General features: G+C 36.7%; 3 protein-coding genes across 4 annotated transcripts; all 3 read left to right on the forward strand.

The window, feature by feature from the left end:
- The first annotated feature begins 12 nt into the window (after nt 1-12).
- Nucleotides 13-4,165, forward strand: LOC131779518 (neuralized-like protein 4). The gene is made up of 3 exons (XM_059096080.2): nt 13-331; nt 1,575-1,911; nt 3,632-4,165. The coding sequence occupies exons 1-3, from the start codon at nt 128-130 to the stop codon at nt 3,742-3,744; spliced, it is 654 nt and encodes a 217-aa protein (XP_058952063.1). The 5' UTR covers nt 13-127; the 3' UTR covers nt 3,745-4,165.
- Nucleotides 4,166-7,264: 3,099 nt separating this feature from the next.
- On the forward strand, nt 7,265-18,797 carry LOC131779519 (spermatogenesis-associated serine-rich protein 2). 2 transcript variants are annotated; one of them, XM_066160317.1, is made up of 15 exons: nt 7,265-7,408; nt 7,505-7,590; nt 7,685-7,793; nt 8,028-8,080; nt 9,967-10,090; nt 10,492-10,838; nt 11,325-11,380; nt 11,501-11,559; nt 12,033-12,142; nt 12,849-12,951; nt 13,598-13,848; nt 14,088-14,219; nt 14,584-14,617; nt 15,374-16,447; nt 17,433-18,797. In XM_066160317.1, exons 1-15 carry the CDS (start codon nt 7,381-7,383, stop codon nt 17,441-17,443), a joined length of 2,577 nt encoding a protein of 858 aa, XP_066016414.1. In that variant the 5' UTR covers nt 7,265-7,380; the 3' UTR covers nt 17,444-18,797. The 2 variants fall into 2 exon arrangements, with proteins under 2 accessions (XP_066016414.1, XP_066016413.1); XM_066160316.1 differs by having other exon boundaries at nt 15,374-18,797.
- A 1,191-nt stretch (nt 18,798-19,988) lies between these two features.
- LOC131779509 (uncharacterized) lies at nt 19,989-22,736 on the forward strand. The gene is made up of 5 exons (XM_066160562.1): nt 19,989-20,075; nt 20,440-20,600; nt 20,681-20,711; nt 20,829-20,851; nt 22,345-22,736. Exons 1-5 carry the CDS (start codon nt 19,989-19,991, stop codon nt 22,385-22,387), a joined length of 345 nt encoding a protein of 114 aa, XP_066016659.1. The 3' UTR covers nt 22,388-22,736.
- The last annotated feature ends 1,467 nt before the right edge of the window (nt 22,737-24,203 follow it).

Raw genomic sequence — 24,203 nt, forward strand, 5'->3', positions numbered from 1 at the left:
GTCTTGTCCCCAGTCTCCATAAGAGCTCATGCCACAGCGTCTTCTACCGAGTACGTAAACACATGATGTTCTGCGTGGAGATTTCGAAGTTTTCAACGTATTTTTGACTGGGAAAAAAACAACATTAATGCCTGTACTTCCGGAGAAATGGGTTATAGGTTTGCACGATAAGCGCGGGCGTAATATTACACTTACTAGTGACAAACGTAGGGCTGCCAGAGAGGGTGATACATATGACCATGGAATGGTATTTAGTGATAGGCCTTTGCACATTGGGGAGATTTTTCAGCTCAAAATCGAAGAATTGGAATCAAAATGGGCAGGATCTCTGGTATGTAAGGGTGAAATTAATTGTATAGGACAACTACTAAGTAATTTTGATTAATAAAACACTGAGAGGGAGAGGCATCATGATAATTTAATTCTCATTGAATAGCTTAATATATATTACATTGTAAAACTTCGAGAAGGTAGGATCTACATGCATCTGTTTTTATCTTCGATCCTTAAATATGTTTAGCCTTCCTTGCTTCATAATCTACGAGAAATATCTCAGGTCGAGTAGTACACTAGAATCTATCTGAATGAATCTGCTAAACCAATCGCATAATTGGGATATGTATTATAAAATTTCTGTAAACTATTTATGTATTACTTCTTAATTTTTATTTCACTTTCTCTTTTTTTTTTCGGAAATAAAAAGAAATGATAAGTACATTTAAATACATTTTTCAACATATTTGTTTGTAGGGATCTTTTTGTTTCATTTAGACATTAAAACCAGCTGCATACAAATTAAAAGAATAAGAGGCTTGGCTCTGTTTGCAGCCCTCTCCCCTCTCCTCTAACCCTAAGCAATTATTGTCATCATAAAGTATTATGGTCATTATTTAACCCCAGAAGTCCCAAAGTAATCACCATCTAATTTCTCCCACCGTATTAATACATTTTCATGAGAATCAAGGAAATGATCACATCATAGCAAAACAATTTCCTGTTGACTAATAATGGATGAAGAGGGAAATCAAAAGAGATCACTTGTAAGTACCCTGCAAGCAAGCTCTTGAGAGATTCTTACAACCTGCAAGAAAGCTTGCTAGCAGGCCAACAAGGAAGTGAGAATTGATTTTTACCATGGAGCTCTAAAGGTTAACCCCTTAACTCCCAAGATCTGACTATTAATTCTCCTCTCCAGCAGCCACACTTTTCATTTTGAATCAGTAAAGAGAATTTGGTATTAGATATAGGTAACAACTACCTGATAAATTTGAGTAGTTTCATCATCTGAATGGATATTATAGGGAGAAGTTGCATGTTCATCACTTCTAGGAGTTAAAGGGCTAACTCTTTACACCTGAGCATCAGTATGCATATTGTGCACACTGTTCTCCATTTAATCCCTCTGGTGCTGGCAATTTACAATGAAGAGCTTCTTTAGTTTCTGATCATTTCCTTTTTTTTTTTTTTTTTTCAAGACCTTAATATGTGATTCAGCAGTGATATTGTAAGGAGAAATTAGATGCTCTCAGGAATCAAAACTGATTGACTCAAAACTGATTTTTTTTATCATGCAGAGATTTGGAATAACAACGTGCAATCCTAACTGTCCCTCCACAAATATAGTACGAGCAGCAACAGATTTGTTTACTGCTGATCATCAGGATTACTGGATGTTATCTGGAACTCGTATCCACAATGGGGAGATAGAAAAAGAATATAATTTCAGTATTCACTCGCTAAAAGTTAACGACGTTTTAGGAGTTCAAGTGACTGGCAATGGGAACTTGAATTATTATGTAAATGGACTTAATCAAGGAGCTGCAATGACTCAAATACCTTTAAAAAAGGATATTTATGCTGTATTTGATGTTTATGGAAGGACAAAACAGGTGTCTGTAAAGTACTTTGGAGGTAGGAATGTATACTGAGTAATTTAATTTATAATGAATGGTTTGAACTTGAAATTAATGTATGTTTAATTGAGTGACTTGATTAACCTTTTAACTCTTTCACTCCCAAGATCTAATTAGTAATTCTCCTTACTATCTGCCATACAATTCTTATGATGTTAGTTCAGAGAATTTGGTATTGGATCAACTAATAATCCCATAGTTTATATTCTTCTCTATTCTCGTCACCTACCTGCTTGATATTGTATTGATATTGTAAGGTGAAATTCTGTCTTGGTCACTTGTGGGAGTGAAAGGGTTAACTCCCGAGATCTGATTGTTAATTCTCCCCTATAGCTGCTGCACATTTCCTCTTATATTTGTAATGTAATGAGAATTTGGTGTTAGATCAAGGTAATTTCTACCTGATAAGTTAGAGTATTCTCATTACATGTTTTTTGGATGATATATGGATATTATTGGGAGAAGTTAATTGTTGATCACCTCTGGGAGAAAAATGGGGTCAGGGATGTTCTGAAATGGGGTTATGGTTTAGATAGTAACTGGAGTTTTAACAACCAAAAAGTTTGGCTGTGGGATTTTTTTTTAACCCTCTTTATCCTAGGATTGGTATTCATATTCTCCATTCTCTTCTCTTTTTAACCCATTAACTCCCATGAGTGACCAAGAGAGAATTTCTCCTTACAATATCAATACAATATCAACCAAAAGAGTAATGAGAATAACGAAAAAAATCAGGGGATCATTAGTTGATCCAATACTAAATTCTCTGAACTATCATTGCTAGAATTAAATGGTTAAGAATATATGAAAGTCATATATTTGAACTGCGGATAAAGACATGAATGAAAGTGATCCTTGCAGTAATGCGCACTACTTAGGCAGTAGTGAAAATGAGGCCTGAAAAGAAAAAAAAAAATCCCGTACAGGCCTGAATTTTTTTCAGGCCTTATTTTCACTACTGCCTAAGTAGTGCACATTACTGTGAGGATCACTTTCATTCACATTGTTAGAATTGTATGTTTGACAGTAATGAGAGTTACAAATTTGATCTGGGATTTAATTTAAAGGGTTAACTTTTTTTTGGTACTGACAAGGGGAATTCAGGAGCTTCTTAAATTGGTGATCATATCTGTTATTCTCATGACATTTGATTGAAGGGTGGTACTGTAAGGAGGATTTATAAACTAGTCACTCCTAGGGATTAAAGGGGTAAAAAGATAGGAAGGTACTCTATGTAACAAAGTCAGCTGCTCTCATTGCCTGAAGAAGACTAGCAGTATGCAGTCAAAATGTTGCATCCACATCTAAACTGACTACATACTTGTGAGACAAACAAATATCTTCTCTTTTGAATGTTGTACTTTTGTTAATTGTGTTCCTGTTTTGAATTGTGTGTTCTTGCATTTTATCAGAGGAGACAGAAATATAGTAGTCAAATTACTGAAAAATATAGATGGGGTGGAGATGCAATTCTCAAATATATATATACATGAGCTATTTCAGTTGTTTGAAAAGCAGGTAACGCTATCCAACTGTTAAGTTCCTATCCAGTGGATTAGTGTTAACAAAATATTCGTCATAATCCACTAGATAGAGATTTATCTAGCCGATAGTTTAGTCCACTCTTTGAACAACTAGGGCCTGGATTTCAGAATTTTATAGGTTGATATCTCTGCATAACATTTTTATTTTGTTTCCTTTTTTTTTAAACTATATAGTGGCAACATTAGAAGAACTTTGCAAGACTGAAGTATTGAAATGGGTGAAGGATAAAGAGAAGCTTTTAAAATTACCTATACCAAAGATTCTTATAGACTTTTTACAAGAATAGTGTTGTAGTTATGTTCAATAATAGTGCATATAGTAAATTGTATAAACTGTTGACTAGGAAAGCAAACCTTGGACAGTCTCATACTTCATAGTTAAGTAGCTGTTTGCCAGCTGCTCAAGATGTGAATTTTTATTGTCATTTTTTTTTTTTTCAAAGAAAAATCGCTTCACTATATTGCTATTAATAAGCATATTTGTCCTTAGTAAACATCACCCTGTATACTTTTTGATTAATTACGGTTATTTGAAGTTTCATTTGTCTTTTTTAACATCACCCCCTCCCCCCCCCCCCCAAAAAAAAAAAAAGACATGTGGAAGAACTTTTCTAGACAACTTTCAATTGAGTTATTAGTTCATAACATCTTGCTGGTTGCTTTTATAATGCCCTGGCACACAAAGTGACAAATTGAAATAAAGTAACATCTTGTCAACCCCATTTGAGTCAATTGTTTTGTATAGTATCATTTTTGTTGTAGGCTAACTTTTGCAAAAAGCAATATAATAAGGTGTTCATAACAATATCATCTGGGTTACAGTTCTTACTTGTAATAGTGTAGTTTGAGCGTCCGGGTGAGTGTAGTCCTGAGAAGGACTGTTGTCGGTAGTGGTGGCTGACGTTTCGATAACCTGAGCAGAAGTCATCATCAGTGTCACTTTGGAAGCTTGACTCTGATGATAACTTCCGCTCAGGTTGTCGAAACGTCAGTCACCACTACCAACAAGAGTCCTTCTCAGGACTACACTCACCTGGATGATCAAACTACACTATTACATGTTACCCCCGTGTTCAAACCATTTACTGTGGTTCTTACTTGCTTGAACAAGCCCTTCAGTAATGGCCCTTTTAGATTAAACACAATGTTTGTTTGAACTGAAATCTTCCTTCTTTCTATGATCACGGTGATATAATAAGTATCTTTAGATTAAGGGAGAAGGCAAGTTTTGAGCTTGATAAATAAGTAGGGAAAGATTTTTTTTGTCTTATCATTAGCATGGAACAAAGAAAAAATTGTGAGTCCGAGGAATTGAACCTCAGCGCGGAATCCAAAGGCCTGAGGTTTGATCTCTCATAAGGCCTTAGAATTTTTTCTTTGTCCCACACTCCAGACAAGACAAAAAAATATCTTTCTCTAAATATCTGTAGTTACTAACCTTGATTTTTCAGTCCATACCATAAGCTACAGAACCCTGTTTTATTTGGCTCTGGTTTATGACCTGCACACTTCATGCCAGGGCCATAAATCTGAGCAAGAAAAACTTGGCCAGCAACTTACAGTATAGACCTCAATCTCAGTATAAGATGTCTGTTTTTTATTCTTTGGAAGCTGCTAGGAAATTTCCATACTCACCTAATTTACAGTAGTGTACTAACATTGTATTCAACACTAACCTGGGTTGCAATACCTCCTAAAAACATCAATTGAATTTCAGTCGTATCATTTTTGCCATAGACTTTACATTGTCATACTCTCCATAAAATACTAACAAGAAAGTGACAGCAGTTCATTTTCAGTAATTGTTGAAATTTTTATCCTTCGAGCATTCTGTCCATCAATTCAGTCTATGGTTTGTGGTTTTCATGCAGTGGGACTTCAGATGACTCTGGTTAACCATAGCTGACTTGTATTAAGAAAACGGGAAACTTTCTACCTTACAGGCTGAGCACACATCATGTAACAGGAATTCCCCTCCAACCCTTACATTCCCAAGATCTGATTGTTAATTCTCCCTTCCAGCTGCTACACATTTCCTTGTATATTAGTTCTGAAAATTTGGTTTTTAATCAAGGAAACAACTTTTATGTCATATGTTTGAATATTCTTATCACCTGTTTGCTGGATGATGTATAGATATTGTTGGGAGAAGTTGTATGTTAACCACATCAAAAAAATGTATATTATTGCTAACCATTCATGAATTGTAGGGAGGGTGTTAATGACTGGAACACATCACAAGAGGGAAGGGACTTACTCATGCAGAGCTTAAAACAGAGATGCAAAGGCAAAATTTCAACTAAATCCATTCAGCGGAGGTGTTTACACCAAATATTTTTATCTTCTACAATTTGCACAAGGAACCTATTTGAGCAGGCATGGTTCAGCAAATCAGAACAACTGAAATTTATTCAATAGGGTTTTATGCTGAGAGAAGAGAGTGGGTTAAAGATCACCTCTGAAAACTCTCTATTCAGTATGCCGTTTAGTATTTTCTTCATCTGAATGCTCTAAGGAGTAGCAGCTGTATTGTGAAGCTGATAGAATTGTACAGATTACGGAAGGGGACTCCGTGAAGCAGCCACCTCACAAATGTTGTTTCGTGTATCTTTAAAAAAACAACAAGAAAACAATAATAATGATAATAATCATAGCAATAATTATAATAAAAACATGCTGTACTTGTGGTTTGGCTTTTGACACGGGTGACCCTGTGACACAATTTGGGTCCTGCTGTGTCTATTAAAAATTTATCGATTTCCTTAACCATTTTGAAGGAGGCCACATCAAAATTAAACGAATTTTTATGGTTACAAGTTGCAACATACAAACCTCTCTTTGACTTGTGGGCAATTGCGGGTTAACCATCTAACGGTGATGTAGCAGAGATAAAATAAATGTTATAAGATATAGCTAGGGCACGCGATTTCCAACAGAGAAACTATTTATCTAGAAACGCAACTAAGAAAGCCCGCTTTCCATCAAAACGGTATGGCAATTTAGAAAGTGAAAAGTATAACATCACTCAGAAACGATTTTACACCTTTATTTGAAGAGAATGGCAAAAGATTATTAAAATGGTTTGATCACTTGAGTTTCTTTGTTTGAGGTAGAAAAAATTCTACGATAAGAATCTTGCGTTATCGTCTGTGCTTTCTCAAGTGTGAAGACCACCAGTCATGTGTTTCAGGTCACGCGAGGGTGTAGAAAATAAAACATGTAATTATCCAGCGAATCTTAATGAAAATAATTTGACAATAGAGAAAGTTTTTCATCCGAAAGTAAGTTTTTTAAAGAAATAATTCAATTTACGTGCTGTGATAAATATAGTAGTTCATGGTATGCAGCATACACAATGATGATTGATTTCCTTCTATCAGCGTACTGCGTAAATCAGTGTATTGAACAAAAGGGTCATTTATGTAAATAATTCATAAAATCACCTTACATATTTTGTTCTTGTAAACGGGATTGTTTGTTTTGGGAAGATGGAATCTGCTTGTTTGTAAGACGATCATCTGAAAAAGAATGCCGTGATTGGAACAAAGAACCTAACAGTTAAGGTAAACGCAGTAGGTGTCTTGCAAACTCAGCTGACATGACAACCAGACTGGTAATGAGAAAATACTTATTAAATAAATTTTAGAATTTTTTTTTCTTCCCAGAATGTTCTGGTAATGATTAAAAAATTGCTCCTGTCATTTTGAAGAATCATTTCTTACACTCTGTGGAACGTTTAAATACAAGAAAGCAACGATGCCGGCGGGGTTTGGAAATCAATAATTCATGTGGACTGATCGAAAGAAATACTCTTATTATCGATTGGAAAGGAGAATTGTTCTGTCAATCAAAGCGGCAAGTTTTCTGGTCTCAGCAGTTGTAAGTTAGACCGCTTACACCGGTGGCGATATCCCCGCAAGAAAATGGCGAAGAAAGTCTCCGCGAAACAAGGTTCGTAAAATTCCCATTTACTAAGAAATAGGATCGTTTTCGTAGAAAACTTGGGGTGGAAATTTGAAACCATATTTCATGTCCTTTGCGTTCTAGGAAAGGACTTCTTCGACACTCGAAGTGGTCGAGTTCTTGCAGACTTGAATTTCGCCGAACGGAGTTCCGTTAATGCTAAGACCGAAGTAAGTTCTTTGTTAGTCATCGTATTTAGCTGATCCGTGAATAAATTTAGATTTATTCTGTGCCTCTTACGTTTACATGTTGCTGTCATTACAGATTGGCTTCATCCGCGAAGCTTTCCCGTTCCGAAGTAAAGATGACATAACTTTGGTTCTGCAGTCCTGTGATTACGACGTCGAAGCTGCTATCGCCTGCTTTACCAACGGTGGGATTTTTTTTCGTTTTCCTAAACGAACGGTTTGAAACAGAGAGAGTCGAAACTTTAGATGGGTAGTTGTGATTTGATACGAAACAGGAGGGCTTATTTTCAAAAAGCGAAACAAAACTTGGAAAGTATCAGTCGCTGTGGACACAAGAACACTCCGTTTCTACGCATAGAAGAATGTTAAATTCCAACAATTTTCGTCAATATATTCTCATGTAATTCCTTGTCTTTTAGGAGAAGCCGATAACCTCTTAAAAGAGTGGAATACCCAGGGAAAGAAGTCAAAAGTAAGAAATTGAAATAACTTTTTGCCGCTTTTTAAGTAATTTTTTTTCAGGTTTATGAATAATTTTTGTCACGTCACTGCGATGTTAAAGTTTGTATTAAATATTTAAATGGGTCACTCGATATCTAAGTTCAGATGAATTTTAAGACGATTTTCCTCAGTGATTAGGGAGTCTTGTCTCTGGTTTTTTTCGCTATAGATTTCTTCAGCATTTCTAAGCTAATAAAGTGCCCGAAACAAAATGAAACGTCAGTTGAGGTATTCACTTTCCTCTCTGCCGGAAAATCTGGGTGTCTTGCAATGCGCATTACTCCCTCGCTTCGAAGAAATCTACTACGGTATGCAATCTTGGGCTATCGCTAATCAATCTACGTCTCAGAATACACTGATCAAAGTTTCATGTTACGAACGATTGAAGTATTAATCAGATGCCTTGTAAAACCCGTTAAGAAAACGAAGGTTTTCCATCGTCAGCAACTTCCGGAATTGGTCGAATTACGAAATATAATAGCTCCTTTGGGGCGCTGAGGTCGATGCTCCAGATAAGGGAATAAAAGAGCGATTCGTCGGTTGAAATTTTTTAGAGCCATGTTGGTTTCTCTGAATGACATAATAATGGTTACCTTCTGGTGACCCTTTTATCTGCTTAGATTCAAGCAGGCATCAGTTATAGGTCTCACAATTCCAACAACACAACCATGGTATTTTTTACTATTTTAAGGTCAATATCAGGCCTTTGCAACAAATTTTTAAGTGATGGGGTCCATTAACAGCAGTAGTTGTGGTATATCCCCCCTTTTACTCCCAAAATCTCTTCAGTAACTTTTCTTACTGTCTGCCATACAGTTCTTGTGATGTTAGTTTGGAGAATTTTATTTTTGATCAACTTATAATTCCCTATTTGATATTTTTCTTTATTCTCATCATTTGTCTGCTTGATATTGTATTGATATTGTAAGGAGAAATTCTGTCTTGGTCACTCATGGGAGTTAAAGGGTTATAATAGGCTGAAAGGGAATCAAGAGTCATCCTTCCCTAAACCCTTTAACTCCTAGAAGTGATCAATATGAAACTTCTCCCAATAACATACTTACATTATTCAGTAAACAGCTAATGAGAATATTTAAACTTTTTAGGTAGAAGTTGTTGTCTTGATCTAACAACCAAATTCTCATAACTAATCTACAAGGATATGTGTAGCAGCTAGAGAAGAGAATTACCGATCAGATCTTGGGGGTTAAAGGGTTAAATTTTGAAAATTCAAATACAATCTGTTGCCATATGGTGCATTTTGGAATATATATAGTTTTCAAGTCAAAAGGTTTTTCTCACTTTCAAGCAATCATGAAGTCAGTTTTGTTTGTTTGTCTATTTTTTCGGCATAGTCATCTAAAATACACTTTACTTGTAACCATGCATTGATGCCGCTGCATTTGTCTTCTTTTTCCTTTTAATGCAAAAAGTGGGTGGCCATGGGCTTCCCTTGTTCTCTTATTCCTACTTAAAACTTACCATCTGTCTTATTCTTTTGAAAAAACATGATGCTAACGACCTTGCTGATCCTCGCAGTATAAAGGATGTGTGTCATATATGAACTTTGTGATGGGCCTTGCTCACCATAGTGTCTCTGTGGCTCAGTGGTTGAGCATCAGGGCACATAATCCAAAGTTCTGGGGTTCAATTCCTCCTTCATGGGGACTTAGAATTTTTTCTTTGTCCCACGCTTGTGACAAGACATGAAAACATCTCTCTCCATTTCTCTACCAAGCTCAAAACTTACCATCTTCCTTATTCTATTTACTAATTAATTTATTTCATTCTTTATCTGCATTTGTTCTTGCACCAACCTACTTGTCACCTTTAGTGAAATTGTTATTTTCCTTGCAGAATGCCAAAAAGAAAAGGAACAGGAAAAAGCAGGCAAAAACAAATGATCCAGAAACATCAGATGTTGCTGTGATAAAAGAGAACAATGAGAAAGTTTCACAACTGAATCAAAACAGCCTTGAAGGTATTGTCCATGTAATGGAGATAAAAGAGATTTTTAGACTTTGCAAGGGAAATAAAAAGCCCTCCAAAATAATTTTGCATTTAAAAAATTGTTTTGGAATTACACAAGTATTGTATCTGAGGGTGTGGTTACATAATATTACATGGTCTGTATGGTTTTGGTATCCATGTAGAGAAATAACATTGGGATAAACTTGTCTCGTGTTTCCTTTCTTGTTTTCACTTCACTGTGCTCAAGGCCATATAGACAGATATTCACCTTGTTCATATTACTCAATATTTTTTACTCTTTGTTACTTGTCTGTTTGAGGCTGTCATTAGTTAAAATGTAAGGAGACTTTGATCTCTCATGGGAGAGAAAAGCTGTGAAATGTTAATCAGGAATCATTTTTCTTTTCCCAGATGCACCAGTCACACCAGAAGAAAATGGCAAAAAGCCAATACATGCTGAGTCAACCACTCTGAAATGTGCTCCCCAATCTTTGGACCCTCTGCTCCTTCATCCACCTTCATCATCATCATGCTCTGAAGTCTCCCTTCCTTCCTCTAACTCTGACCAGCCTGCAGATTCCTCACAAGGTACTCAGGCCACCTTGAAGCATACACCAGGTCCCTCTGGTCAGACCAACCACTCAAATTTAAAGGTTGAGAGGTCAATCTCTACTGGTCCTGATGCTCTCAAGAAGACAGTAAAGGATTTGCAACGCTCCAGTGTTTCACTTCCACGCTTTCAACTTCTCCTAGAGGAGGTAAATAGTCTCAACCCTTAACTCCTAAGAGCGATTAGCATGACTGTAAGTTCTCTTTATAAAATGCATACATTATCCAACAAACAGTTAATGAGAATACTTAAACTCATAAGGAAGTTTTCTATCTTGACCTGAGACCAAATTCTCTTAACTAATTTACAAGGAAGTATGCAGCAGCTAGAGAGGAGAATTAACAACCACATCTAAGGAGTTTAGGGGTTAAATATATGGCAAAGAGGAGGGTAGAAGTTGATGTCTTGATCTAAAACTAAATTCTCATAACTAATTTACAAGGAAAGGTGTAGCAGCTGGGGGGGAGAATTAACGATCAGATTATGGGAATTGAAGGGTTGAGTGAAACAGCACAAGGATATGCCTTCTGAAACGCTTTTTGTTCCAAGATCCATCTATAAAGTTTTGCTTCATTGGAATTTTTTCATTTTCATCTCTCACCTGCCTGACAATTGTCTGAAATTCTTTTCTCAGGAATGTGAAAAGTCCACTAAGTCAATTTCTCAGATATTTCAAGAGTTACGGCAATGGTAAGTTGGGTTACGGATGTCTTGAAAACTTTTGTTTGTCGGTGTAATCATTGTATGATATATTTATAAATGTTTACTTGTAAATTGGTGAAACTAACATTTTTTATGAATGTTACACAGTTTGAACAACAGGGAAGCTCATCTTCTTGGTCAAATGGCTGAATTTAAAAAGCAGGCAGGTAGGTTGCCCATTTTTGACTTAATATTCAGGGTTTTTGTTTACTGGCAATCTGTGAATAAAATGATCACATGATTTGAATTAATTAGTTGTTAACTTATTGTAATGACCTACAATCAAACTTAGTTTTATTGCATCACAGTGATAAGGGGTAAAACTTTTGTGTCAGACATATACTGCAGAATAGTCCACTGATCAAAATTTGAACTACCCATTTAACTCCCACATCAAATTTGTAATTCTCCTTACTGTCAACCATACAATTCTTACAATATTAGTTCAGGGAATTTACTACTGGATCAACTAATTATCCCCAAATTGACATTTTCCTTTATTCTCATCACTTACCTGGTTGTTATTGTATTGATATTTTGAGGAGAAATTCTGTCTTGGTCACTCATGGGAGTTACAGGGCTACCATAATTTGCAAATGCTTCTTGTGACGTAATTAAAAACATGTCTGATTCTTTGCAGTTGATTTGTTGGAACAGAGACAGGAAAATGCAGCAGCATTAAAACTTAAATCTGACCGAGTAGGAGGGATGCACGAGGTAGAAGTTACACAGTTAAGGAGTGAAATAAAGGTGAGATTGAATAGCAAACCGAAAAAATTATACAACATAGGATTTGTCTATGATTCTTAACCCTTTAACTCCCAAGATCTCATCAGTAATTCTCCTTACTGGTTACCAAATGATTCTCATCAAGTTAATTTGGAGAATTTGGTATCGGATCAATTAGTAATCCCATAATTGATATTTTTTTTTATTCTCATTACTTCTCTGCATGATATTGATTAGATATAAGAAGGAGAAATTCTGTCTTGGTCACTCACAGGACTTAAAGGGTTAAGACAAATGTAGAAGATTCTGATTAAAAAAGGAAGGGCATAAAATTATGGCAAGTAAGTTATCACTCTTTAATTCCCTCGAGTGACCAAGAAAGAATTTCTCTTTACAACTGCAATACAATACCAAGCAGAGAAGTGATGAGAATAAAGAGAAATATAAATCAGGGGATTATAAGTTGATCCAGTACCAGTTTCTCCAAACTAATATCATACACAGTACAAATGCAAATTTTAATTTCCTTTTTTTTAATCCCTTCTTTTCTTTCTGTTGGCAGTCGGATCTGGTAAACTGAATGTAAAATATATTTTTTTTCAAGGCAGTGAGCTTAAGTAGTGTTAATATGAAGGCAACTTTGGAAGTCAAGGCTGGAGAGTTGATATAAAGTTGATGTCTTTGTAAGATGTTGTTTTTCACTGTGAGCAATTTACACTTTTACTAGAATTTTGTCACGGAGCGTAAAATTGATGAGGAGCTTGCCAGAACTACTCGTTTTGTGGCAGACAAAGATCAGCTGCTATCAATGATTGCCAATTTTGGTGAAGGTAAGAAATATCTTGATTTTCTCATGGATACTTGATGTGGTTATCAAGAATGCATATTTACAAATCAGTTGTATTGTTGCCTTGGGTCCAGTACATATCATTTTCACTGAACTTTACACAAATTGAAATCTACTACAGTTGACTCTTGCCCTTTGGACATCTTGCTATCACAGACACCTTGCCATTGCAGACAAAGGCTAGTCCCCCAGTAAAATGCATGAAGAAATGACTGATACAAATTCCTGTTACTGCAGTCTCTCACAGTAGCAGAAATGCAGACACTTTTATGCCCCCAGCATGACTTTTCACTTGCTTTTTCTCTCACTACAGTGCACACACCTAAGTACTTTATCCAAAATCCTGACTTGCGTAATATAAAGCGACATTGTGATAAAGGCAAATAAAGAAACCATTCTTCAATTGGGTGCAAACATGAGAGTTTTTCTGCTTGCCACTGGATCTTTTCAGATTTATTAGCCCCAGTTATTGACTCTCAATATTACACCCTCACCTGTTAGGGTGTCTGTAATAACAGGAGTCAACTTTATTATGTTGTGTAGCATAGCCAATCTTTTTTATTTTCTCCTTTGCATACTTTTCAATCGTTTTTATTTACTTGCTTGTTTGTGTCTTTTGTCACTGATAGTTGTTCCTATAAAGAGTTGTTACAGCCCTGTAACATTAAACCCTCCATCACTACCAATGAAGAAAGTGGAGAGGAACAACAATAAGAAAGCTGAAAATGTTTCTTCACTCAAGCCACCACTGCCATCAGCTCCTACAAATGGCAGTGTACCTGTCACCACTTCTAGTGTGGAGGAGTCTGTATGCTCACAAAAAACCCTCCAAGAATTGGCAGAACTGAATGCAAAGCTTCAAGCTTCTCTGCGGCAACAAGTAAGTCCCCTTTAGCGGATGCCAGAGTATCCTGTATTTTATTAATTTTTGACCTGAATATCCTGCACCCTGTTAAATATCTCTTATCTTGCAATTTTTTTTTCTTGCTTTAAGTTATCCTGCATCCCTCAAATTTTTTTACTCTAATATCTAACATCCAGATAACCCCTAATAGAACCTCAATACTTCAGTGAGAAAATCAATTATGTTAAAGGTCTGCTACTGTTTTTGATTTACAGGGTTTGGCGTCACCTACAAATTGCAGTCTGCCTATGACCACTTCTAGTGTGGATAAGTCGGTATCCTCACAGAAAGCCCTCCAAGAAGAGGAAGAAGTGAAGTCTAAGCTTCAATCTGCTGAGCAGCAACAAGTAAGTTGGCAGCACTGAGGCCCCATTAGCGGGGTCCTGAGTATCTGTATCTTATTCATTTTTGACCTAAATATCTTGCAATCTGTGAATTCCTGTGGATTGTATCCTCATAATTCCAGTTCATTATCCTGGAACCTTTATTTTAAATATATCTTATCTTGCAATTTTTTTTGCACATTAAAGTATCAGGTATCCATCAAATTTTATACTCAAATGTCATATCCAGATAACCCCTAATAGGGCCCCAATACTTCAGTGAAAAAATGTGTCTGTGGAATGCAAGAATCATTGTAAAAAGTTTGTAATTTTCATGTTTTTAGGACAAACAATTATGTTAAATGCTTTGGTTGTTTTTGACTCACAGGGTTTGGCATCACCCAGTGAAGAACCTATGGAAGGTACTTGATTATAGATTAAAGTATTTTATTTATGAAAAGTGGATGACAGAAGCTACCAAGGATTAGCTTGCTGCATTCCAGGGGAGAGGTTTGGGTTAATGACCTGTCTTGTTTATTGTGTTGTGTTCTTGGGAAATACACTTCACTCTTACAGTGCCTCTCTTCACCCATCAGTTTGAATGGGTAACAATTATTTGTTATGTTTTTTTTTTCCCCTTATGTATATTTTAAGTAGTTTTTAGCTTTTATACTTATTTCACACCCCTACTGGAAACCAGCTTTTTACAATAATGATGATAGACTAACATGTTTAGATGAAGTTGATCTCTTGAGGTTGATGGAAACCTGACTAAATGTTGGACATGGGTAACCTGCAATGGATCTCATTAGTAATTCTCCATTCTGTCTGCCACACAATTCTTATGATGTTAATTAAGAGAACTTGGTACCAGATTAACTAATAATCTCCTCTTTATTCTCATCACTGGTCTGCTTGATATTGTGATAATATTGTAAGGAGAAATTCTGTCTTCATCACTCAAGGAAGTTAAAGGGTTGAACAAAGATGTTACTTTGTTATCTTTGTATATGTTTGGGAAGAGAAAAAGTTGGTGTAAAACTTTAAGAGGGAAACAATATTGATAGGATGAAGATATGGTATATTGCAAATTGATTATTACTGGCAATGAAAATTTAACACAAGAAATAAGGGCTGGGTCTATGACCAGTGATTTAACAATTTCTTTTTTTTTTAAGGACAAAAACAAGGAACACCTGATCAAAAGAACAACAGGTCCAATTCAGCCTCACACATAACAGGCAAACAGCAGACATCACAAAATCAGCAAAGAAGGAAAGACCAGAATCACCAGCCTGAGAGGACTAGACAAAACCAGTCAGCTGTAGCAAGAGGTTCCGAACGAGATAGGCAATATAATAACCAATATAATAGAAATTCTAGAAGATCTTATCAAAGGGGTGCAAGACCAAGAAGTCCTAGGTTTGAAATTCCAAATGACAAGAAGGAGGGGTCAAAGGATAAAGACACTCCCGCAGCTCAAAACACTGATCTTGATCAGCAAAAAGTAGAAGCTGATGAAAGCTTGAAATCCTCAGGGAGTAGTGATAAAGCTGTCACACCACGACCTGAGTCTGTTAAGGGAGATGTGCAGTCAGGAAACAGAAATTCACGACCAAGAAACCAGAGAATGAGAAGGGAAGATGGGCCTCGCAGTAGGGACAGAAGAAGGGGTAGAAGGGAAGGGGCAGAGGGCCACAAGAGGAATGGTCCAGGAGAGAAGCTTGAAAATGGTCCCATTAAAAATGATCCTGTTGATAAAGGTTCACCTGACAAGGAGGATAAGAAAACAGCAGTCAATGAAAATAGGGATCATGATTCAAAGAAGAGTACAAACCAGGAAAATGGTTCTATTGAAAAGACTGATGAGGTCAAAAAGGAAACATCTTTACCTGAGGGTCCTGTCGTGAATGGAGCGGAAACACACGCAGACAGCAGTAGTAATCATTGTTTAAATGGTGAGCCTGCCCATGTTCCAGACAAAGAAGAAGAGAAGAACAAAGAGGCACTACCTCAAAGAAGAGAGAGGCCATCAAGAAGAAGGGGCACACAGAGAGATAAGAAAGATGGGCCTAGCTCTGAGAAGCAGCTAAATGGAACCAAATCAGCTGAAAATGGAACTGGGGAAGGTCATGGAAAGGAAGAAGGCATGGCTGATAATGAAATCCAGAAACCAACAGAGAATGTACAAAAGGAAAAAAAGGAAATTAAAAGTGAGAATCAAAGCACACAGGAACTTCAAAAGGACATAGGTAAATCTGGAGCACCACGAGCGAATGGTTATATACCCTTGAAAGAAGTTAATGAGGTTAATATAGGTAGATGACACTTCCATTCATACTGAATGTTATTAAATTATGCCTTTTAGAAGGTGAATAACTTGAAATAAATTGAATTATTGAGTTATTGCAAATTGTTAAGGTAGGAGTTGTGTAGGTTAATGTCAAAATGCTGTGTTAAGTGTTGAACTTTAGTTTAAATTAGCTGTTGGTTAGTTGCAAATGCAATGGTCCCCTTTCTCCAAGGGTACCTTTTGTTCTCACTGATTTGACTTCTGTTAAATTATGTTCAAGGGAGAATTTGATCAGCAAATAGAATGTCAATGTATGAATCTTCCTTTTTTTCTTACTGCAATCACAAAAGGAGTCTTGCAAATATGTTCTATAGTCAGCGGAGAAAACTTGGGCCTCTGCTCTTAGCTCTTAGTTTACTTGAATGAATTAACCCTTTCACTCCCAAGATCTAATTAGTAATTCTCCTTACTATCTGCCATACAATTCTTATGATGTTAGTTCAGAGAATTTGGTATTGGATCAACTAATAATCCCATAATTGATATTCTTCTCTATTCTCATCACCTACCTGCTTGATATTGTATTGATATTGTGAGGAGAAATTCTGTCTTGGTCACTTGTGGGAGTGAAAGGGTTAATAGACTTCAGTCGAAAATATATATATTAATCCTAAAATTGGCTGCTTCTATGGGAATTTGACTAAATCATTAGTCCAACTTACAACAATTAAATTTACAGAGTTTTGACAAGGGGGAATTATTGCATGTGCAATGATGTAGAATCTATACAGTCAAGAACCTATAACTCATGAAATGTAGGAGCAACTTGTTTTGCAAAAAAAAAAAATGGGTAAATTTTAGTTTGTTATAACCCATTCACACCAAAGCTTTAAAATGTTTTAAAATGTTTTGTTAAACATGGTTTAAATCTTTTTTCTTCATAGAATCCGCTTAAACCGATGTTAGTCGACTTCAAATTAAGCACATTGAAAACACAAGTTTGTGACTACTTGGATCCTATGGAAAGTTCAGAATTCAGTTCTCTGTTTCTGAATTCATTCGGTCAACCCAGTTAAAATAAACATGTCTTGCTGGTGTGAATGGGGTATTAAAGCGTTAGTGTGTCTGTCTAAGTCCGTCTTATCTTAGATAATAGAGACTATCTGGTGCTTCCTCTCTCCCTCTCAAATTTTTGTAATATTCCTAAATGACATGCTATTCAATAGCCTGGGGTGGGGTGGGAGGGGAGGAAAGAGAGGGAGGAAGGAAGAGCATGGAGGAAGTTGGAAATTTTCGAGTGAAGATTCAATTTAACCTTAAACATAAATTGTAATTATGGCCTGTTCCAGGCATCCCGACTGTAAATGGGGACTGTATTGGCATAGAGTCACAAAGGGCAAGGTTTGAATGTGACAATCAAAAAATGCTTTGGACAGCTTATATGTTTAACTTCAGTGGAAAGGAAAGTATGAATTTTCAAAGTGAATTTGAGCCATGGTAGAATCTTATGGTTTATCAGTCCCACTTTGGCCTTTGGGGTGTTCAAATTAATTTCACACCCTATCTCTTGAGATAAAAGAAAGATTATTAGGAATATTTTTCTTGACTTTTTGACTAAAACCTTGTAAGGAGGAATGCAACTTTTTATTGTATCTAAGGCTATTACCCCCAGAATCTGATTAGTAATTCTCCCCACTGACTGTTACAAGTTTCTTTGTAAATATGTTAAGAGAATTTGTTGTTACATCAAGAACACCTTGTTTAGTTTGTCTGCCATCAGTGTTCTGGATGATGAATGGAAATTGTGAAGAGAAGTTACAATTAATCAGTTCTCGGGATGAAAGGTTTAATTTTTACGTTCCTTAACTCTTTACACCCTAATATCAGTATCTATATTCTCCATACTGTTCTATATGTTTTTCATTTGGCACTGGCTATGAGAATTTGTTTAACAATCCAAGCTTCTTTTGGCAATTATTTCCTCTATTCTTGTGGTCTTAATAAATGATGTACCAGCAGTACTGTAAGGAGAAATTAGATGCTGGTCAATCGTGGGGTTTTAAGGGTTAATGTGACGTCACTGGTGTTTGAGTCACTCACTAATCACGACGTGACTTACAGGACCTAAAGTAGTTCTGACGAAAAGTCACGCAACGCATCTCCTTAGTTAAAGGGAAAAAACTACGTGACAACTTCAGTCACGGCCCGGTATGAATATACACTAAGGTGCAATTATCAAATATATAATTCATTTATTAGTATAGAATAAATGGTTATTAAATTGACAAACATTTTTTCAAAGGTCCAAATGGCGGGAATACTACTTATAATTCAAGGTTCCTCGTTGTGGCAATAAATGGAAAATGTGGTATATTCCGTATGGAAACAAATTTTATTGTACATATTTTTCACGGTGAATCATTTGTTACTGAGGTGGACGGTGCTTGTAAACAACCGTTATTGGAAGGTAATAATTGTTTCTTACTCGTTTGTTAATTTTTGCTCCATCAGTCCTTCCCCGTATCCTATGTGTGGGCCAGCCAACTTTCACCTCGTCCCTCTCCCCGCTAGGTCGTCGGCTGCTTGTTTAAATCAGGGCGTTACCGTAAACTATGACATTTTATCGAGAGACCGATGAAAACTGGAAACGTCGCCTTTCTCATGCCGAACCCCTCCCAGGCCTCTCGAGGACATCGAGGTAAGAGAGAAGGACTGTGCCGAGTGTGTCTGAGTAAGAGACTACAAACAACCGAAGAAGCTGAGGAAATTTCCAATGCAACCTTTTAAAACAGTTCTTCGCAGTTTTATTTATTTTTTCAACGAATATGGTCATTTGAGTGAACAGAAAACCCAGGAATTCAAGTCAGGCAGTGAAAAAATTCAATTCTTTTGGGTCAGGAACATTACCGTGAAATATGGTAAATTTTGAGCTTTTTAAAGCATCAAAACAAATGTGTTTTTTCGTCTTGTCATGAGCGTGGGATGAAGAAAAAATTCTGAGTTCCCTGTGGAATCGAACTTCAGACCTTCAGATTCCGCTCTCCGATGCTCTACCGCTGACTCCCCCCTATCTGACGGTGACTTCACCAGGCGGAAGTCGATGTACGACATGCGTCCAGCCTGTAGCTGGGCGCATATAGCTGAATTGACGGAATAAGAACGACGGTAAATTTTCTGGTAAAAATAGAGAAAGACGTTCTCTTTTGTTTTGTCGCGAGCGTGGGACCCCATAAGGAGCTATCAGATCATGTCATTTCTTTGCTTTGTGCCGAAATCTTTTCTCAACTACAAGGAAAGAAAAGAAGACTAAAAAATCTGAGTACTTCCTTGAAAATTAGTCTGGTCATTTAAGAACCGATCACTCATCTGTTGGAATTGTGGGAATCGGAGAATATTTCCCATGCTCTCTTGTGGGCCTATATTGAACGTCAGGACAGCCAAAATTCGCTGGACAGCCAGCTTTTATTCCTTTATCGGTTTTCCACAGTGGGTGACAGGGCATGGCAATAACAGCAACTTGTGAACCTTCTGGAACTTCTTCTGTTGCAACTGCATTGCCACAATCATTAACCAAAGCAGAATGTAATGTAATTTAGTATCATCGATATATTTCGCTCTGACGAGGGGCTGACGCCCAAAACGTTAAAAGCTCAAAGCTTTGAAACTCTTTACGGTGGCCAATTTACGCTATAAACTCAGTTGATAATACTAAATTACCCTGTCACACTCCCCCACCGACGCAATACCACAGTTACGATAGAAACTTACCCACTTTCCCATAAGTAATGGCTCCTGACTAAGATAAATACTCTGAATTCCTGTCGCAGTTGTGCACAGTGTAATTACTTATTTGTAAAAATGTTTTGATTACTTATATTTTCTGAAATATCACCGAAGCTAGTCAGGCCTAGCGAAGTCTATGAAAGTATCTAAAGCTTTACATGGAAGAAGGTGTTAGTTTCCAGTACAGTGCAGGCGGGTCGTCATAGCCGAGGAGTTAGAACAAAACCGATTGTAACCTGGAATCTAATCTTCAGGACTACATACGGGACACGTTGCCTAACGCAGGTTCTCTTTCGTCCTCCATGTTTGAAGGTTTGTGCCCTGAAACGGTGAAGAAATCCATGTTTATCGCTTTACTTTTAGGCCATCGATACTAACTAAGCGTCAAATCCGTTTCTTTATTTTACAGAAAACTAGAGGACAACAATATGAGAGACAAGGTAGGTACCGTTCGCTCAAAAAATACTTGTTGTTAAGGACAAAGACGTCCTCTGAATGCATGAGGTTTGCTACCACAAATTTTAATAGCATGTTGTTATTTTTCTCTGATATTTCAGTGGAGGAAGAAGCGTATGCGAAGGTTAGTACTTGTAATTTTCATGTTTATGATAACGATTCAGTGCAGTTCTGTCTAGAGTAAATTGTGAAAGATAGTACTCGCATCTCGCTCTAATCAAACCATGCATACAAGACGTATGAGATATAGCGACATTGCACACGCCTCAGATCACTTTTTTAGCTGTTATTGTGTATTATCCCTATTGGAACAAACTTTCGTAGTACACCATCCTCGTGTAACACATTGGCAATTAAATTATGCTCTGTTACTCGGAAAGGACTTCTGAGGACCCGTATCTTGGTGACAAAGTTTTACTCGAAATCAGTTTATTTACAACCGTAAGTTTGATGACTTGTTTAACGATTGGCAGGCTTGTTGTGGTGTAGCTTTTTTCGGTTCAAATGATGGTATAAGTTGGCCTGTTTCATAACTTGTAACAGGGTATGAAGGCGTAAGAGCATAGTCTAGTTCAGTAGAAGAGCTGATCTGGGATGATGGGTTCAGGTCTAAAGTTGTCTGTGAGAAGTTTAGTATGTAAGGCTTCTTCAGTCTACCTTGTGCTTTGAAGGAAAACGAATGAGAAAATAGGCTTTACCGTATTCTATTGTTTCCTCTCTTTTTCCCATATATTTAATTCATTAACTCCCCAGATCTGGTTGCTAATTTTCCCCTCTAGCTGCTGCACACTTCATCATAAATTAGACATGGTTTGATGCTTCTCTGGTTTAAAGAGAAGATAAGAGTAAAGATCTTTAAACCAGAGTGGTATCAAACTATGTCTGATTGTCCACCTGGTTGCCTTGTGAACTTAAACATATCCTTGTAAGCTAATTATGAGAATTTGGTGTTAGGTCAAGATAAAAACTCCCTGATAAGTTTGAGTATTCTCATTACCTGTTTTCTGGGTAATGATGGATATCATGGGGAGTAGTGGCATGTCTATCGCTTTGGGGAGTTAACCCTTAAAGTCCCAGCAGTGACCTAGACCAAATTTCTCCTTGCACTCTCATTACAATATCAATCAGACTAGTTACAAAAACAACGAAAAATATCAATTAGGGGATTATCAGCAGATCCAATTTTAAATTCTCCAAACCAACATCATATGAATTATATGGCAGACTGTAAGGAGAATTACTAATGAGATTGTGGGACCGGAGGGTGAAGTGTTCAGTAAGGCTTACTTGACTTTCAATTAGAGCATGGTTTAGAGTATCTCTGATACAAGAGTCAATCTGTATACCATGCACTCCAGTTTCCTCTTTCTTATTTTCAATTCATGGAGATCTGATTGTTCAAGGGAGCAACTTTGTGGAATTTTGACATATGAATAATCCACAGTGGATAATTGTCTTGTACGAACAAAAAATGGTAATGTCAAATTCACGCAGGGTTGTCCAAGTGGGGTCCCCATCCCCTCCATTCAAGGTGCATAATGGCAGGTAAAAAATTTGTGGTAGGTAATAGGTTGTTTGAAATAATTTTGGGGTCATTTCAATATTCATTTTCCACAGGTTAAAGCGTAAACGAAGAAAGATGCGAGCAAGATCTAATTAAATACAGACTCAGCAGAATGGATGGTGCCTGACCCATGTTTATATCCTGTACCTGTGTGTGCTCAGACAGACATGATTGCTTTCAACCTATGGAATTACAACAGTGGACTTGATTGCTCCATCAACTGCAACAAGTTTTGCATGAGAAGTTCCTGGATTTTTAACAACACAATCTCTAATATGGAACATGTTGTTAGAGCATCAAGAACATGTTTTAATCCAATGGATATGGCTTGATTACTTCTGAATGCTGTGATAGGTTCCATCATTGGGGACAAGATCATTTACCATCCCTCTGTTGAATTTTGTTTTCTTTCAACAAGCATTCATTAAAAGTAGCATTTGCTCTATTGTTTTGTGCAATTTATTTCTACTTTTGGTTTCTAAAGGGCATGAAATGGTTAGGGGAAAAATTTTTTTCCTGGAAATATCATCTATTTCAATTCTGATGAACATCATTTTAAGGAAAAATGGATATAGCAACAGCTTGATAACATTCATGATTGGAAAGAAACTTTCAGGGTAATATGGACTTAACAATTTACACAGGTGGTAAGGGTTTGCATAAATAGGGGGCTTGAGACTAAGACATTTGGAAGAAACCCTCCTAAGTCTTAGTTGCCACAATAATCTTTAAGGAAATGTGGGTTAATGTCTGGATAGTGCAAGATATATGAATTATGCAATTCTCTCCACATGATCCATTAACTCTTTAGCCCCTGAGAGTGACTAACATCTAATTTCTCCCAACAGTATAACACCTGCATCATATGGTAAGGTTACGAGAAAAAAGGAAATGATTACCAACTAAATATTCTCTTGATTGATAAACCAATTCTCCTTGTCAACACCTTAGAAAATGTACAGAAAACAGTAAAGAGAAAATGCCCACAGATGTAAGGGTGTAAAGAGTTAAAGAAAGAAAGTGCTGCACGAGTGGAGCAAACATTTGAACTCTTCCCTTGCATTATTTGTGTCAATTACACCCACTGCCTACAAAGCATAAAATTGGGTACTAAATCGATTAAAAATTCCAAGTTTCATCAATATATTTTCGATTTGGGAGTGCGAAACGCGAGGTGAGTCGGTCAAAATTACTAGCACTGTTAATAAAGTACGAGAGAGTGTGCGCAAGGACGTTAAATTCATCTCCAGTCCCCTAGTTCAGTTCCGTTTAAATCAAAATACGAACTGATGGAGGCGTCTCGTAGTGGTTTATAGCAAATTTTCTAATAGATTCAACTTGAGGAATTCAGACAGCTTTTGGTCAAGAGGAATTGTACAATGAAATCTTTGCGGACTTATAATCAGCGATTTTTAAAATTTTGTTTGGATAAGACTCTTACAGTGACCTAGTGGTTACTTTCTCTTTACGTGCACAGATTTCTATTATATCTGTCTCATTTCCTGAACAAAATAAAATTGAAATTTCTCAGATCAGAGAAAGTCAAGTATTTATGACTCAACGATCAGTTTCCACAAAAATTAAACCTAAAACGGTTCTATTCCAGTTCAATTTCATTTTCCTCAATATTTCCCGATGAGATTTGCTCAAATAAAACAGGTGTCTTCTCAGTCAGTAAGGTAATTATCTTTTGAAGATATTCATGTACGGTGTAAATGAAGCCATTGAAGGAGCACACCATGTAATACCTGCCTTACTTTTGCATCACAGTTTTAAAAGCATTTTAATTCCCCAGTTGTTTCCAAAACCCAATTTAAAATATCTTCATGGGAACTTAACATCAGGCTTTCAAAGAATATTGAAGTATCTTTTAGTTACTTATTGAAATAAAATTCGTGATGCTGCCGCTGCT

Source organism: Pocillopora verrucosa, chromosome 13, assembly GCF_036669915.1.
Source record: "Pocillopora verrucosa isolate sample1 chromosome 13, ASM3666991v2, whole genome shotgun sequence".
Classification (NCBI taxonomy): Eukaryota; Metazoa; Cnidaria; class Anthozoa; order Scleractinia; family Pocilloporidae; genus Pocillopora; species Pocillopora verrucosa.

What these genes read in the sequence shown, in the direction of transcription:
- LOC131779518 (XM_059096080.2), top strand. Translation starts at nt 128, where the DNA reads ATGCCTGTACTTCCGGAGAAATGGGTTATAGGTTTGCACGATAAGCGC. An exon ending in CAAAATGGGCAGGATCTCTG is followed by an intron (nt 332 to 1,574) that starts GTATGTAAGGGT and finishes TTTATCATGCAG; the next exon opens with AGATTTGGAATAACAACGTG. An exon ending in GTCTGTAAAGTACTTTGGAG is followed by an intron (nt 1,912 to 3,631) that starts GTAGGAATGTAT and finishes TAAACTATATAG; the next exon opens with TGGCAACATTAGAAGAACTT.
- LOC131779519 (XM_066160316.1), top strand. Translation starts at nt 7,381, where the DNA reads ATGGCGAAGAAAGTCTCCGCGAAACAAG. An exon ending in AGTTAAGGAGTGAAATAAAG is followed by an intron (nt 12,143 to 12,848) that starts GTGAGATTGAAT and finishes CACTTTTACTAG; the next exon opens with AATTTTGTCACGGAGCGTAA. An exon ending in AATCTGCTGAGCAGCAACAA is followed by an intron (nt 14,220 to 14,583) that starts GTAAGTTGGCAG and finishes TTTGACTCACAG; the next exon opens with GGTTTGGCATCACCCAGTGA.
- LOC131779509 (XM_066160562.1), top strand. Translation starts at nt 19,989, where the DNA reads ATGGCAATAACAGCAACTTGTGAACCTTCTGGAACTTCTTCTGTTGCA. An exon ending in ACAACAATATGAGAGACAAG is followed by an intron (nt 20,712 to 20,828) that starts GTAGGTACCGTT and finishes CTGATATTTCAG; the next exon opens with TGGAGGAAGAAGCGTATGCG. An exon ending in AGGAAGAAGCGTATGCGAAG is followed by an intron (nt 20,852 to 22,344) that starts GTTAGTACTTGT and finishes CATTTTCCACAG; the next exon opens with GTTAAAGCGTAAACGAAGAA.